The sequence below is a fragment of the Parambassis ranga genome, chromosome 6 (genome assembly GCF_900634625.1).
Source record: "Parambassis ranga chromosome 6, fParRan2.1, whole genome shotgun sequence".
In the NCBI taxonomy this organism is placed as follows: domain Eukaryota; kingdom Metazoa; phylum Chordata; class Actinopteri; family Ambassidae; genus Parambassis; species Parambassis ranga.
This window is the reverse complement of record NC_041027.1, coordinates 4,769,617-4,786,988: the sequence shown is the minus strand read 5'-3', so window position 1 is coordinate 4,786,988 and position 17,372 is coordinate 4,769,617. Positions and strand designations below refer to the sequence as shown.

Genomic DNA, 17,372 nt, shown 5'->3' with positions numbered 1-17,372 from the left:
CGGACAAATAACAATGTTACGCACTGTATCGCAAACATCCGTTCTGGCTTGTAGGATTATGAAAGCATGATTAAGGGGTACTTTATAACTGCGCCAGTGTAAGAACGCAGATGGCCCGGTTTGGATGGCTTGTTTAGGACCTCGGCTGGGACCGTCACGGATCTTTCTCCCCGGTGTTTCCGTCTTCAGGCTCTTTGGCTCGGTCGGGATGGACGACATGGGTCTAGCAATGAGTTGTTCCCTTCTGGAGCGACTCGATTTTGACAACGTCGCTCTCAAAAAACTTCCCCTGGACACGTCTGACGCGTCTGGGGTGCGGCAGGTGAAGGGAGCGTGCTTCTCCCTGGTGAAGCCGCAGCCGCTCACCAAGCCTCGGTTTGTGGCTGTGTCCCATGAAGCCCTGGCGCTGCTGGGGCTCCACGGAGAAGAGGTCATGAATGATCCTCTCGGACCAGAGTATCTCAGCGGATCCAAAGTTATGCCCGGATCTGAACCTGCCGCACATTGCTACTGCGGACACCAGTTCGGCCAGTTCGCCGGGCAGCTTGGTGATGGGGCGGCCTGCTATCTGGGGGAGGTGAAGGTGCCACCCGGCCAAGATCCCCAACTGCTTCGGGAAAATCCGAGCGGCCGGTGGGAGATTCAGGTGAAAGGGGCCGGGCTGACCCCTTATTCCAGGTACAATTTTGGTGCTTTGAGTGCCAGTTTGGGCTGTGATTAAAATATTATATTTACTTTTATTTTTAGAAGAGATTGATGAATCAAATGGCTTTGACAGTGTGATTTATATGCTCAAACTTTAAATACTGTGTCTTCTCTACAGACAAGCTGATGGCCGGAAGGTCCTGCGTTCCAGTATAAGAGAGTTCCTCTGCAGTGAGGCCATGTTTTTTCTGGGTGTGCCCACCACCAGAGCGGGCTCTGTAGTGACCTCTGACAGCAGGGTCATACGGGATGTTTACTACAGCGGGCACCCTCGCCATGAGCGATGCTCTGTGGTTCTACGCATTGCTCCCACTTTCCTCAGGTAAATGCACATTGTGAACCTTGCACCTGTCATGGATGCAGAGATGTTTACACAAGAGGTTTGGCTGCACAGGTTTGGATCCTTTGAGATCTTCAAGCAGGCAGATGAGTTCACAGGCCGCCAAGGTCCCAGCTATGGACGCGATGAGATCCGAGGTCAGATGATGGATTATGTCATTGAGATGTTTTACCCCGAGATCCAGCAAAATTACCCTGACCGAGTGGGGAGGAACGTGGCTTTCTTCAGAGAGGTCAGTGCCACTTTCAAAGACAGAGTAGTTCAATTGTTATTGCGGAATGTTTTAGATTCCAGGCCTACATTTGAAGCCAAGAACATTTGGATCCTCTTACCCTGTTAAGCTGCTGTTCAATACTGAGTCACTGTGCTCAGGGATTCAGGCTTCTGACATCCCGCATCTAATTAGTTAGAAATCATCTGTCCTGTCTGAAAATGTTTTTGGATTTAGATATTTTGGGGGGTATTATTCTAGGTTTGCTGTCTTATCGTCCTTTATGTAGGTGGTGCTCCGTACGGCTCGACTAGTAGCCCAGTGGCAGTGTGTAGGATTCTGTCATGGAGTCCTGAACACAGACAACATGAGTATCCTGGGACTCACACTTGACTACGGTCCATATGGCTTCATGGATAGGTCAGACATTTACTGCTAGGCCTTAAGTTTGTTATAAAAACATCTCTATGTTGGAAGATTAGTCATATAAATGTGTCTTATCCTTTTCAGATTTGATCCTGATTTCATTTGCAATGCCTCAGACAACTCTGGCCGATACTCTTATCAGGCACAGCCGGCTATCTGCAGGTGGAACCTAGTGAAGCTGGCTGAGGCTCTTGCTCCAGAATTGCCACCAGACCGGGCTGAGGCTGTTCTGGACGAGTACCTGGATCTGTTTAACCGCTTCTACTTGGAGAACATGAGGAAGAAGCTTGGATTGTTGAAGAAGGAAGATCCTGAGGATGAAATCCTGATCACTGAGCTGCTGCAGACAATGCACAACACAGGTATGATAGATGCAGGATAGATTTTTGTATTCTGTATACTCCTGAAAAAAAGACTGATGTGAGAATACATGTTTTTCTTATAAATACTGATGCATGTAGCATTATTCTGAGATTTTCTGTCCACCTCCTGCAGGTGCTGACTTCACCAACACCTTCCGTAGCTTGAGTCAGATTTCCTGTCAAAGTGAGGGAGTAAGTGAGGAAGAAGAGGTGAAGAGAGCCACAGACTTCCTGCTGGGGCAGTGTGCCTCCTTAGAGGAGCTCAAAGCTGCTAACAAACCCACAATGGATCCACGGTGAGCTAACCAAGGCATCAGTACATACATTACAAACATGTCTCATTAAGAATATAATGTCAGATTTGGCCGTAGGAACCCAGTCACATATACATGTATTAGTTTTTTGAAGGTTTTAGCTATTTTGTGTTTTTGATCCATGACAAAATGTGTAAAATGTGTAAAATAAAAGCACACAATGAATCTAAAAAAATGGTAAATATTAACATTTGCCAGAAAGTTGATTATAATAGTTGTGTTAGTAAACCAGATGTTTAGTCAGATTTTCATCTGATGAGGAAAATATGGCACAGGAATGGCATGTGCTGATGGCCTGTACCATAGCACCGCCTTTTAGACAAAATTCTAATGAGATGTGCTCATAAAAAATGTAATAATTTCAGAAGCAGAAGTATGTTCAGACCGGTGCAATGCATATTGTGGCCTCTGGGTGGCCTCACTAGTAGTGCTTATGGGGGCTGATGTTGCTTTAGTCTGAGTCACTTGTCACAGCATTAATCACTAGCAGTTATAATCCAAACAGGTGAGTTATATAACAGTTAACCTCTGTTCAGTGCAAACATGTTTATTTAAGTTTAAATTGAGCATTATAACTTTGAGGCCTAAGGGCTAATAGTCAGTCATTCAAGGAATTTGCTGCCTCTCCTATCATCAGCGCAATACAAAGCTGACAATGGTAAAGATATGGTATTCTCTTTGTTGAAACTATAACACTGATCATCTATGCAATTTGAAATGATTTTATTTCTTTAACTTTTCAGCCTTTTCAAACTGTTTCACCTCACTGCTTCATTTGTAATGTCACAGCTTGCTATGGTCATAATTTTGTGACGTGAAACAGTCCTGGTTTCCTACAGTTTAATTCCCTGTTCTATAGAGCATGAAGCACTGATCAAACTAGTGTCAGCATGGACTGTAGATTAATCGTTTCCTGCCTCTCGCTTGATTTTGTGTGTGTAAACACTATCAGTGGCAGCGAATATAAAACACCGACATGTTGTCCCCCTCAAAGTCTTTAACAACTCTTGGATTGTCTCCATTGGCAATACTCACCACACTGCGATTCATCCACCCTGCCAACAAGGATTCTAACTGTTGATGTTTTCTGCTGACAGTGAGCTGGCAATGCTGCTCTCTATGGCTCAAAGCAACCCAGCACTGTTCCAGATGATCTCTGACAGGGCGACAATAGCGAGGCAGTTGGATCGACTCGGTAAACTGAAAGACCTGATGGAGACGAGCCAGGAGGAGTTAAAAACCAAACAGGCAGAGGAGTGGACCTCCTGGATCAAACAATACAGGTGAGATGAAAAGGAAGATTCTATTAACAAGATACAAGGAAGAAGCTGCTGTGTAAACAAGATAGAGTGTTGGAGAACAGTGAATGAGAGGTTTTTTCGGGTGGAAGTGTGACTGATAAAAAAGGGGTGGACAGGGAGAGAAAGGAGGAAATGGTGTGTCGACAAAGATATTGTTCCCATTACTGTAAATGTGTGTCTGTTATCATTGTGACAGGAAACGTCTGGCTGGCGAGCTGGAAGGCCAGAGCGACGTGCAGGCTGTGCAGGAGGAGAGAGTGGAGGTGATGGATAGCACCAACCCCCGTGTGGTGCTCAGGAACTACATTGCCCAAAATGCCATAGAGGCTGCGGAAGATGGGGACTTTTCTGAGGTCAGGTTCTGGTCTTCTGTGCAGGAATAGGATACACATAATTCCCTTTGACTCACATCAGCTACAAAGTTTCAGTTTTGGCATGTTTGTTTCCACTTCCTCCATGATCTGCAGGTTCAACGGGTTCTTAAGGTTCTGGAGAAGCCTTTCTCCTCTCAGCCAGGTCTAGAACTTCCTGCGTGGGCGGGCAGAGACGGGGCCACCGAGCAGGGAGAAAGGGATGAAGGAGAAGAGGAACAACAGCAAGAAGCCTCTACATCTGTGACCAGAAATCCTGTGCCCTACGATAGCAAGCCCCCCATGTGGGCCCGTGAAATCTGTGTCACATGATCTTCGTAACAACTTCCTTGACTGTTTCCTGCCTAAAATAACATGAGAGTTAAAAGGTCTTTTTTTTTTTTACCTTTTTTTGTCTCAATTATCACACCTTCAGTCACTTTCCAGCTCTCTGTGACTTTGGCAGGCTGCGTCAGGGAAGTTGTCATGAGGCATGACACTTCATAGAAAAGCTAGGTGACACAAAACAGACAGGAAGTGTGTTCAGCTTGGTCACGCAAATGCTAAACATTATGAAAATGATGTCACTGTGTTTGCTAATAAGCTTTGCACTGCAAGGATGTTATCCAACAGGAAGCTGCAGTGGACAGAAAGGTCAAAATGGTTTTCATACTATATTTCAGCACAGCTCTGTTCCTGTCTGTTTTTGTTCAGTTAGCTATTAATGACGAGTCAGGCACCAAGTCCTCCAGCGACCCGTCTGATTCTGACACACTGTGCTGAGGTGTCACCTCAACAAATACCAAAAAATATGCTTGAGTGATGGTTTTATACCTGTATGTGAAAGGGAGTGATTGCACTTAATTAAAACAGCCACAGTAGGTAAACACGCACAATATGTTCCTTTTAAAAATAGACCCATTTTTTTCTATTGTCATAAACCATAAGCAGGATGAGTGAGGGGCAAAAAAAAGAGAGAACCGAAAGTTATATTACAGGTTAAGGGCACACACAAGAAGAGGAAGTTTAGAGGCAGATTGTGCCACAAGTGTGATGCCACAAACAAGGACTTTGTATGAAGGGAAAACCTGTTCACACACAGTGAGGACTGCTTGCTATCAGATTTCAACTTGCACCTTTGGCTCCAATGAGATTATGTATGTACACACGTAAAAATGTAAAGTTGAGCTCCTTCTCAGTTATAGCCTTAACCTCAATAAACCGAGTATTCATACAGACCTTGTGTTCCTTTTCTTGTAATCAGAGCTTTCTAACAATCATGTTATGAATAAAAGTGTTCTCTGCTTTCACTCAGATGTAACATTTCCAGTTTGTTTGGCACTACTGCTTGTCCCCGTTCTGTTTCCTGATTGTTTCTAAAAAGCACATATTTATCTTTGTGCACACCTCTGGGCGTCAGTAACGTTCATGTCCCAGCAAGCACCAAACATTTGCTCGCTGTTCTCCTGCAGAGCGCAGAGTAATTGCACACCGCACTGTAAATGATATCCATCTGCTGCTTTTTAGGCACCAAATTATGCGCACCTACCAACCCTTGTTTTCTGTCTGCACTCATGTTACTCACATTCCACTCTATTCTTCACCTTTTACTGCAGGCCTCCAGCAGGACTCGGGAGTGGCTTTTAGCGACCTCAGGGTGCGCCCTGAGCAGAGCTGCGCAATGATCGAAGCAGAGCGCATAGGTGGGATCTGGGACAATGGGTGTGTAACGCCGGAAGAGACATAAGAACTAAAAAAAGAAGAACCTCTCCTGCACTTAATCTTTGTTCTTTAAAAAAAAAGAATAAGATGACTAAGCGCGTCAGACCTGGCTACTACCGCCAGGAAATCAACAAAACCTCATGGGAGGTACCGGAGCGGTACCGGGACCTGAAGCAGGTGGGGACCGGGGCGTACGGAACGGTGTGGTAAGTGTTAAAAATCTGTAAGCCTGGAATAAGCTATCGCTGTGATGGATGTGGGGTTCTCTGAACAAAGACAGTGACAGGACAGATGGTCCCATACAGGCAGCCGCACGGTGCCACAGGCAGACAAAAGAAAAAGTGGCTGCGCTGCGCTGCGCTTAACACATGCTGCTCCACTTCCTTATATGATGGAGACACTTGAACCGATGTGCTTTCTCCACGATCATCCCGAGAGCTCTAGTCATCTTTAACCCGATCACAACAGCTGTGCGTTGGTGGGCAATGTATTTGCGTTCAGCCAAGTTTACCGAAACACAACAATGAAACGCTTTTCAGGCACCTCTGTGCTTCTCGCAGCATGCGGCCCCTTTGTTGTCAATGATTAACTCCGTGGACGAGTGCTTACTGGCTGAATACAACTTAATTACACAACACGTCTGAAAACCTGTGGTTAAAGTTGTAAGTTGTAGATTAAACCTTCAGCTCCGATCTAGAGGAGACTGTGGTAGATGAGGAGAGGCTGATTACAGCCTGTGTGGCTTATGTTTAGTAAACACAAATTTGGGCTCATATGGCAGATCTGAGCACAGGGAAGTACATTTTCTTAAGCTATTGCCCCATAGTGACAATTTTATATAGATCAGTTTACTTTTTTTGTCTCATACTGGTTGTTTTTTTCCTCAGCTCAGCTCTGGACTCAAGAACAGGAACAAAAGTGGCGATCAAGAAGCTCTATAGACCGTTCCAGTCTGAGATCTTTGCAAAGCGAGCCTACAGGGAGCTGAGGCTGCTCAAACACATGAAACATGAAAATGTGAGGCATGACAAAATAACCACACCAGTCACAACACGTTTAAATGGATTATGTTTTTAAAACCTGAGCTAACCTACATGATGTGCTCCTGTGTGGTTCAGGTGATCGGCCTATTAGATGTCTTTACAGCTGACCTCTCTTTGGACAGATTCCATGATTTGTAAGTCTTATTGCATCACCCATGTTCTGGCAATTTGCTAAAACAGATCCGTAATCAGTAGCTATCTATCTTTTCTTCTTTTCAAAGTTATCTGGTCATGCCATTCATGGGGACAGACCTGGGGAAGCTGATGAAGATGCAGAGACTGTCAGAAGACAAAATTCAGTTTTTGGTCTATCAGATGCTCAAAGGGCTTAAGGTGGAGACACACACACAAACTGCTTCTGCTCTGTTACTTTAGCGTAATTGTTCAGTAGATTAAATCCTTGCTACTCTCCTGTATTGCAGTACATCCATTCTGCTGGTATAATTCACAGGGTAAGTCATCTTTTACTTTATACTCTGATTGTATGAGATAAAAACCTGTTCCACTATATTGCTCTGTTGCTACAGATTAATGTCACAGTTTGTGTTTATGCAGGATCTCAAACCGGGAAATCTTGCTATCAACCAAGACTGTGAGCTCAAGGTAAACCTGTACACGCCATGTTAACCCAAACAGACATGTGTCTTCACTTTTAATATGTTCAATTCATACTTTACCAAGAGCATTGTTGTCATTTCTTTTCTTGTTCTGTCAGATCCTGGACTTTGGTTTAGCCCGGCAGGCAGACAGTGAGATGACGGGGTACGTGGTGACTCGCTGGTACAGAGCCCCAGAGGTCATCCTGAGCTGGATGCACTACACTCAGACTGGTAATGCAGTGCTAATGAAGGGAAACAAACACACTCTCACACTGCTGTCTCTTGTCAGTGTGTCATGATCAGGATGCTGAATCCTTATGTTACTTTGTGATGTAGTGTATCACATTTTGTGTACTTACCTTCCCTTAACTCACAGCATCTGCTTCAAGAAGTGATTTACTATACTTCCAAGAATGACCTTTACAACCTCCAGAAAACAAGATGAAACTTGTTGCTTTAAAGAGCAGCTGCTGCCTGTAGGTGGTCTTGTAGTTGCTATGCATTCTGGGTTAGTCAGTAGAGATGTGGTAGTGTTGTGTATATATCGGTTAGACACAGCATTAAAACCATGGACAGTGGAAGATAATTTCTTTGCGATTGTATCTGAAAACAGGTGGGCTGTATTGGACAGCCAGTAAACAGTCAAGTGCAGAAGCTCAAAGCAGGAGAAATAGGCAACTGGCTGTGCTAGAGAGGTGTCAGAAAGCACAGAGCATTGTTGATTGCTGCCGGTCAGAGTCCCCTGTCCACTGCCAAAAATGTCTGCAGCAGTGACATGAGAATCAGAGCAGAACCCTCAAGCGATGGATTAACCCACAACATGTGGACGACTGAGGGTGCCGTTTCCCGTAGCAGAAGGCACTATGAGAAGAAAACAAACAAGGACAGACAGTGAAACACTCTGGGCCGAATTCTGTTGGGAAACATTGGGCAACACTATTCCCCGATGGCCTTGGGATAACAACCTCTGAGACACTACAAAAACTGTTCTGGAATTGTCATAACAAGGAGTTAAAGGTATCGACTTAGCCTCCATACGCCGCAGACCTCAGTGTGATTGAGCTTTAGTTGATTTGGCTGGAAAGCAAGCCTGATCAGTGGAGAACCTGCCTTGTGACTCACAAGACTTTAAAGGGTCTGCTGCTCATGTGTTGGTGCCAGATACCACAGGGCACACTCAGGGGTCCAGGCCTCAGTGGGACAGAGCCTTTTGGCTGCACTAGTGGGACCTACACAGTGTTAGGCTGGTGGTTTTAATGCTGTGGCTGACTAGTGTATACTTGTTCAGTGGTGCATTCTTTTCGTGGGATTGTGAAATCAAGAATATTGGCATGGTGGTGGGATGTTGTTATAAAAGATGTTACAGTAAGTGTCATCCACTAGGTGGAGCTCTCTTTACACCTTAGGGTATACTTTGTTTTGAAGCGCATGCTTCTACTGTTGCCAATTATAGGCCTACAGTGGACTGATAGTCCTAAATGTGTGTTGTGAACTGGTTGTTGTGTTTTGTGTCTCCTCTTTAGTGGACATTTGGTCAGTGGGCTGTATCATGGCAGAGATGCTGCAAGGAAAACCTCTTTTTAAAGGCAGCGACCGTATCCTTTAAGCACTCTGACCCTCAGAAGGCCCACAAAGAGGATCCATATGCATTTTTTCATGTTCACTTCTGTAATATAAAGACTTACACTGATGTGACTCACCTGTGACCCTTGACCCCTGCTCCACAGACCTGGATCAGCTGACAGAGATCATGAAGCTCACAGGAACACCGACTCAGGAATTTATATCAAAATTAGACTCTGATGATGTGAGTTAGAAGCATGAGGACACACAGCTGTGACCTGTGGGAACACATAAAATGTTTACCTATACCAAAAAACTTGAAAAAGAATGCATGTTTATGATCTATTTTATCTTTTCTGTATGCCGTCCCTCAGGCCAGAGGCTACCTTAAAAGTCTTCAAAAAGTGGAAAAGAAAGACCTTCAGAAGGTTTTTTCCTCAGCTAACCCACAAGGTAGGACATGCTTGGCTTTTTTTAATTTGACATATTTTTAGATCTTCATGTTTTTTTTTTCCCCTCAGCTGTGTCTGTGCTGGAGCGTATGTTGCTGCTGGATCCTGCCAGTCGGGTAACGGCTGCAGAGGCTCTCGCACTTCCTTATTTCTCTGAGTTTAGAGAACCAGAGGAGGAGAAGGAAGCACAACTGTACGACCACTCGCTAGACAACGCAGACCTCACACTGGACCAGTGGAAACGTAAGGAAGAGGGGGGACGATTGATGTCAGGAGAAGCCAGAAAGATCAGTAACGAGGGATGAGAGGGAAACCAATGCAAAGTGTTTCACTGATTAATATCCTGTTCCTTCTTTAGGCCACACCTTCACAGAGATCTTGACCTTTAAGCCTGTCGCTTTATTGGAATCCAAGGAAACCTCACTATAAGACACAAAGGGTCGACTGCGCCACCTGGGACCAGAACAAACTAACTAAGGTTTTTTTTTATGTTTTATCTCACTTGGGAAAACTCTTTGATCATAAGGCCTAATAAATGTTCCAAGTGTAAGCTGGGTAGGAGGGATTCACTTCATCATCATCACTTCATACATCATCAAAAATTCAGATTTTTTTTGTCTGCATAACTTTGATTCGGCAGCCTGCTTCCTGACTAAACCTTTTAGTGCTCGCTACAGAGCTGCTTCCTTGTACATTAAAGTCCAAATCATAAGTAAGCTGCAGTAAAAAAAACTGTGCAGGAGATTTAATCCTATTAACCCAGTGCATACATTTCAGATGTATAAAAGTAGTTTTAAATGTTTAGTATTTTAGTGTATTTCAGCTCAGTCGAATTGAGATCAGTTGCTTGAGAGTAATATCTGAGGATTAATCCATAAAGACATTTTTACCACCATGCAAATAGTCTTCCAGGGATCCATGAGGCATCTGTTTTCCCATGCTCGCCTATTGTACATTTAACTGTATGCAATTATAATTGGATACACTCTGTAATTGCTTAATGTATAGTATTCATTCTTTTAATTCAAATATGTGAAAGTACATTGGAAGAAAAATAAGTGTCCAAATACTTATGGGCTGGAATTTTAGGAGTAACTAGGCAATCAAGACATTACATCTAAAATGAGTTGCATTTTTTTAGTAGCATAACCCTGTTGTTAAATTGAATGTTGTGTTTAATTTATGTCAGAGTAATGTGGTACACTATTATTTATGCCATCCATTATGACCTAATAACTGGTATAAGGTACAAATGAGGAAGCTAGTATTCAAGCATCCAGATGACAATCATTGTTTTTAATAATGCCTTTTTTTGCAACAGCCACTTGTACAGTTTTTAAATTACCGGTAGTCATTTATATTAGAGCAGTGACTGCAAAAAAATGAAAAAATTACATCAGTAATAATTATAAGGTAATATATTGTGTTTTTGAGCTCTCTACACCAGCAGTGATCCTGTCTGTCTTTGAGAGATGTTTGATTAGAATGATTGGGACATTCATGTGTGTGTTTTTGTGTGTGTGTGGTCTACATGTCAGCTCTGACCTTGCTGTTTCTCCCAGTGGCCTTAAAGATAATGTGCAAACAAAAATACTGCTGAGCTGGTGATCACATGAAACCTGATTTCAAAAACAGACGCGGCGCAGGCATTTGCACACGACATGTTTTCTACACTGATATGTAAAGTAACATTTGTTAAACCAATCAATCACTTTTTAATATTAAAGACTGAAGATGAAAATAACACATGTGCAGATGTTTTATTTGTGTTTCAAACCTTTAGTTTAGTGGAAGAAATTGTCCATCGCATTCAGTATGTTGAGTAAAAATTGTAGTACTGTACCTTTAAAGCTATATTTTTTCCTTTTATATGTAGGCTTTTTAAATAAAGCTACAGATTAATAAATAAAATGGGTCAAAAATGGTTTCACATTTGTTGGTATAAATTAACACTAGGTGGCAGCATGTAAGCAAGACATGAGCAGGGTGTAACATGGGTAGATCCACCTTATCGGTCCAGACTGATTTATCTTGACAGATAGCAGAAAAATGTCCCTGAAATCGACCCCAGACATTAAAGGTCTCCCAGCGAATGATTCTTAATGGCTTTTGTGACCTTCTCCTGCACTGCCACCATCAGATCAAACCTTTGATTTATGAATGAATACCTCCAAACTAACGACAATCCCATCAGCCACAGCTCTACTCATCTGTCCATAATGGCAATACTGTATCTGCATTAGCATTATTACTCCATGTAAGCATTCTGAGCCCAAGTCTTGTTATTGTATTGTGGATGATTAAACCTGTCAGAGATGAGCTGTCAGAGTTGTAGCAGTGATTTATTGTACTGCAGCTAACACTGACAACCTTATTTGGAATATGATTGATGATTTCAAGAAACAAATGTTTAAACTTTTTTGCAGAATGCTTTTGGGTTCTCTTCATTCCTGCACATAATTCTGCTCTGCTGGGTGTTGAATTTAACAAGCTTGTCTTGAGTGACCTCCAGATCTTTGACTTCCAGGGGCAACTCCCCAGAGGATGAGCTTCCTTCCTGGGCTTGAGCTCCTCCAAACCAAACCCTTGGTGTTGTGTCCTTGCTGCTCACTTGCTGGATGAGTTCACGTAAAAGTCAGAGAGTTCTGTTCCCGCAGTAGACAGGAAGACAGAGGGGAAAGTACATTTTCTTTACCCCCACAGCCCCGCCTCTCCAATGCAGCAGCACATGGACGGGCTGTCTCTCTTGCTTGTTGACCCTTTGGTTTATTTTCAGTGTGCAGCATATTTCCTAAGACACGCATGCATGTGAGTTCACATGTGCACTCACATACAAACAGAAACACCTGGCATGTTCATTTTGGACACACACATCCATACTCTGACACCGACTCAGGAGGGAGCACGTGTGGAATGGCAGCAATGCCCAAACACTGATCTGACCCGGGTCACACTCCTTCCTTAAAGTGGAATGTCAGTTGTAACTGTGTTTATTTTGTGTGTCTGGGGGAGGCGCATCACTGTGAATCTCACCACACTGAGAGGATCAACAGTCTCTGCAGAGATGATGCATCCTCACCATTAATTTTGGCTCTTGTGCGTGAAAGATTGAACTTTTCAACACTGATGAGCTGGGAAACATTAGAGTTTGTCTGTCTCACAGCTGGTACACTAACAGCTAAAGATTTGATAAATAAGAGCCAACACTGTGACTGTAAGAGCAAAAACAGTGCTTAATTTCCATCTGAGCTCATCAGGGCTTATTGAAATGAACGACAATGGCAGCATATCATCAGCGGCAGTGTTTATTCTCCACGTAATTTGGGTTGTCATGTCCTTGCTGGAGATAAAATAAGCAGATTCAAGGGCTGGATGGATAAGTTGATTGGAGTTTTACCAGGCCAGAAGTGAAAATCTGTCAGCTCCCTGAATGTCCTTGTCTTAGTCTATTTGTAGGCTTTACACGCACTTTTATTTTACATAGTGGTGTATTTGTGTGCATGACATTCACTGTGTGAGTGTTTGCAGTTCCATGTGTCAGTTTGGATCTGCTGTTCTGTGGCAAATGTAAAGAGGCCTCCTTGTACACAGCTACATGTGTCAGGGATGTTGTTGAAAGGGTTTTGGGTGAAACATTTTTAGCACACATCTCTAAACAGCAAGAAAAGGTTATGTGATTTAGTCTTAAGCTTGTTCATATTAAAGAGGATATAAAAATATTTTCCAGAGCATAAATGAAGCTTGGCATGTCAGCGTGTTTATTTTATTTGTTTGCTTGAGTGAATGAACACTTCTGTTTATAGCTTTCCAGCTTCAGTGTTATTTTGTTTGTGTATCCGTCCTGTTGTTTGTTTGTGTGTGCTTTAGCACGACTCGGCGACGTGCAGAGGTCAAGCAGAGCTGCAATAAAGGGAGTCACGCGGACTGGTGTACTGACAATGAGCATTTTTCTGTCTTCATTTCAAGTACCTCAAACCTTCTCTTGTCCTTACACGTGCTAGAGCCTCTACAGTATCGCTGCCCTGATCTTTGTAAGATACAGAAGCACACGTGTCTGTGGGGTCCTTCAGGAGGAGTGCGGGACCTGCCGGGCAAACTATAGAGGAAATTCCACAGGCTCACATGGAGCTCAAAAATCCACTGTTAACACAGAGGGGGATACGCCGAATCACTGAACTCACTAGGATGTGGGAGGGTGAAAGGAGAGGACTTAGTTTGGAAGATTTTAAGGTAGAAATGGGAATAAGAGGGGATTGGAACAAAGGGGAGGAGAGGATGTGAGATTAGAGGAGACGGACAGGCCGGAGAACAGGGTGGATGAAAGTAAAGGAAAAGGCAATGATGAGAAAATCTGCCAGGGATCCTGACAGAGGGCCCGAGAGAGAGAGACTATCTCTGGGTAGTTTCGTTTACATTAGCTCATTCATTAGCCATCCAGCCCTCGCTTGTAGACTTGTGTGAAATATGTAATGTAAAGAGTGGAGTACAACAGACAGCAATCCCTCTCCGAGGTCAACTCCATCATCAATCCATCTGTGATGTGTTGATGTATGGGACGTGGTTTGTTGGAGCCTCTATGGTGCTGAGGAGCACTCAAACCTCTCTGATCCAAGAGACTGACAGGAGCCAGCTGCTGAACCCAGGCAAATGAGTGTAGACAATTATGGCTCGCACTCATGCATGTAGATGGGGTTATGAATGAAAGTGTCCTGTTGGTTGTTTTCTGTGTTGCATTCGGCTGCTTTAAGTTATTGTAGGTATTTTATGTCACTGTTCTGCATTAGGTTGTCCTTCCTATTATCAGGACTGTTATATCTCAGGAACATTAAGGAATCTCAGATTTGCCATTAACTTGTACATAAGGATAATTAGAATTCAGAGATCAGTCTGACCCCCATAAAACATGTTCACCCAGTGAACGTTAAATATATAGAGACCCAAGTTTGCCTCCAGCCAGCCACCTTTTGCTGCATGTCCCCTGTTTCTATCATCATTCCTTCCTGTCTGTCTTCACTGCAAATAAAGACAAAATATAGTCAAGAGAATAAAATTCTGAGCATTTTTATATTTGAAACACCAAGTGTCAAATTCACTATGATATCATGTAGTGAATCCTCATACATGGTGCCCAATATCATCAGTTAGTGGGCTCTGAGTCTTACCTGCACGGTAAGACTCAGAGCCCACTAACTGATGATATTGGGCACCATGTATGAGGCATGACAGGCAAATTCTAGCATGGGAACAGTCAACAATTTCACTCGCTGCTGCCCATAAAGATTATTACTCTGATGATTTGCTGATTTGCTCAAGTATTTTATGTCTTTCATTTCATGCCATGTTTCATAGGTGCTGTTAATGTAACCTGGGAGAAATTATTTTAAAAACTATAGATGACGTATCCTACACATGGAGGTGTGTCTCTTCTGGTGCAGACCAATGGACGATGTTAACTCAGGCCATCAGAACTAACCAATCAAAGCTGACTTGCCTTTTCAGAAGGACCCCCTTCGCTTTTACAGGAAGTTTGTGAATATGCAGAAATAGCACTCTACACAGTTTTATTAGGGCTTTAAAGGATGCTTTACCTAAAGTGATAATCAAACTCTTGCCCCCTGCAGGCATGAAAGGCAGCTGTTAAAAGTTTGTAGTTTCCTCACAGACTGAGCACAGCAGCTTGAATCCATTCCATTAAAATGGATTCCTATGGTGACAAGCTTTCATAAGGGGAAAAAAGAAAAATCAAAACGCCCACAGGAATTTCTCAAACATGTTGTATAATCTGCTTCACTGCTGTCCATCAGCATGCTCAGCATGCTGTGATCAGTGTACCTGGTTTGATTTGGTGAGATCAATAAAGTTCATCTTATCTTATCTTAATGAAAACCAGAAGAGTATGTTCAGATATGTGAGAGTAGGATGTCCTGCAGGTGAGCTCACCATAAGGTTCAAAGTGAGCATTACAAAAGATCACTTGCATAACAGCCTGACCAAAGTCAGCTTCAGGTTATAAATCATGGCGGATTTTATGGTCAAGTGGATATAAGACCCCTGCAGTGACCTTAGCTGTGACTATGATGGGGGGGTCACAGTCTCCCGAGTGTTACGGGTGAACTACAGGCAACAGAAGGGCTCCTGGTGAATCATGGGTAGGGTTTTGGCTCAGAGAGGTCACAATATATCATGGCTCGTGAATTGTGGACGGTTGCTTCTGTTGGGGGGGGGGGGGGGGGGGGGGGTCAAGGTTAAAGGGATCCTGAAATGCCATCCAGAAGCAGATTAGAAAAAAGAAGCAGCTGTTTGCTTTACCGTTCCCACCTCTTAGGCTTATATAATTGTTTTTCCCCATATGAATGAGGTGAGACATGCAGTCTCTGTGAAGGCTGAAAAATAAACAGGCATTATCGCACAATGGTGGATGAAAACGTACCCAGAAGTCAAAGCCCTCAAAGTCGGTTATATAAGCCTTCAAAATCTTCTGAGTCTGCCCAGCTTGATGTGTTTAGGCCTGATGATTGCTTTCAGTTGTACGGCCTTACTGGGAGAGCGAGACGAAACACAAACCTTCACATTTTTTCCTTACTAAAAACCCATCCTTCCTGAATTAAGGAAACTTTCGCACATGCATCAGTGGTATGGCAGAGAACAGAACAGGCCCCCTTTTTTTCCGAGGGGGGTTGATGGTGGTGGTTAGGAATGTCAGCATCTGTGTTGGGGATATTTTCTGTTTTATAGCTGTTTTCTCAGAGATGCCATGAGCACTGTGGTGAGAGCACAGAGACTGGGCTGTAGTCCCAGTCTCTTTACCTCATGTCTGTCCACGTGGGTAGGAGATACCAAACCAGACATAGTTTCTAAATCCAGTCACCACAAGTTAATAGAAAGACAGTAGGATCGTGTTTTCTTGTGTTTCTTTTTGCTCCTTCAATATTCATGTTTATGACTCTGCTCCTGTTTATGAGTTCTGGTCTTGTGACAGGATGCCGAGTATCTGGTTGCTCTATAAATACTCACAGCAGAAGCCATGTTTCTTCTACTGTAAGAGTATAAAGGATATTATTACATAGCACAACTCTGATCATGTCATTGCTTTGTAAGCAAATTTTACTGACATTAACCAAAGGAACTGAAAGCAGAAGAAAAGGATGTGGTCACTGATAAGATCATTTCCCTGAATTATCGTAAAGACTGAATTTTTTCTCTCCAGGCCAACAGTGGGCTGCAGGGTTCGACTGGACTGAGCCTTGTTTCACAGTGTGGTCTGCTAGGGGGAGTAAATGTTCTGTTTCTCTGTGAGAAATAAAGAGCTGACAGATGAGAGAGGAAGGTGTGTGTAGGGTTATAGATTTGACAGGATGTTTTTCAGGAATGCTGTGGGGTGAACCCACTCCACAGCCACAACAGACCAGTGATAATGTGGTTAAAATACATTACACTCTAATGACCTCTAACTCTCCCTGGTCTATGACTGCTCATGATAGACAGCTACTGATTTAAATCTAGCAATCACTTAGCTTAGCTTTGTCCAAAGGTAATAAGTAAACCCTGCATATAATCATAAAAAGAAGGTTATTAGTTTGATTGCTGCTAGGCAATCAAACTCTTGTTCTTCACCCTCTTTCTTCTTCTTCTTCTTCTTTGTTATTCTTTCTTATGTTTTTTGGCGCAGCGTATCTTCAGCATACATTGACCAATTTCAGCCATTCAACTATCAAAATGTTCATTTTGATAGTTCGGAGGACATTCCGGGTCAACAAAGTTTTTAAAAAAAATTATAATACTTCAAATATTAATCAATTTCTGCGTCATTTTTAACATGGGACCTTCAACAAGGGTCATCTGCCAAATGTATCTCCTACAAATTTCACGCTACGTCTACATTCACATTTAGTCTTAAAACGCTCATTAGATACTGCTTTATCAAACTTGTATTCAGAATTTTATAATTCCGAATCGTTTACGCACGCCAGGCTCCCAAAGTTGT

The 17,372-nt window shown here is 43.1% G+C and overlaps 2 protein-coding genes across 2 annotated transcripts; both read left to right on the top strand.

The window, feature by feature from the left end:
* Positions 1-37: 37 nt before the first annotated feature.
* Positions 38-5,247, top strand: selenoo1 (selenoprotein O1). The gene is made up of 9 exons (XM_028407393.1): positions 38-678; positions 824-1,027; positions 1,100-1,277; positions 1,546-1,676; positions 1,767-2,044; positions 2,178-2,340; positions 3,456-3,641; positions 3,856-4,012; positions 4,127-5,247. The coding sequence occupies exons 1-9, from the start codon at positions 125-127 to the stop codon at positions 4,349-4,351; spliced, it is 2,076 nt and encodes a 691-aa protein (XP_028263194.1). The 5' UTR covers positions 38-124; the 3' UTR covers positions 4,352-5,247.
* Positions 5,248-5,522: 275 nt separating this feature from the next.
* On the top strand, positions 5,523-11,132 carry mapk12a (mitogen-activated protein kinase 12a). The gene is made up of 12 exons (XM_028407394.1): positions 5,523-5,937; positions 6,619-6,748; positions 6,850-6,908; positions 6,996-7,107; positions 7,197-7,226; positions 7,330-7,377; positions 7,490-7,604; positions 8,897-8,968; positions 9,101-9,180; positions 9,311-9,389; positions 9,458-9,631; positions 9,747-11,132. The coding sequence occupies exons 1-12, from the start codon at positions 5,819-5,821 to the stop codon at positions 9,815-9,817; spliced, it is 1,089 nt and encodes a 362-aa protein (XP_028263195.1). The 5' UTR covers positions 5,523-5,818; the 3' UTR covers positions 9,818-11,132.
* Positions 11,133-17,372: the final 6,240 nt, after the last annotated feature.

Bases quoted from the DNA above. Each gene is read 5' to 3' on its own strand.
- mapk12a (XM_028407394.1), top strand. From the start codon at position 5,819: ATGACTAAGCGCGTCAGACCTGGCTACTACCGCCAGGAAATCAACAAA. The intron at 7,605-8,896 runs GTAATGCAGTGC...TCTCCTCTTTAG, and splicing joins GATGCACTACACTCAGACTG to TGGACATTTGGTCAGTGGGC. The intron at 9,390-9,457 runs GTAGGACATGCT...TTTTCCCCTCAG, and splicing joins TTCCTCAGCTAACCCACAAG to CTGTGTCTGTGCTGGAGCGT.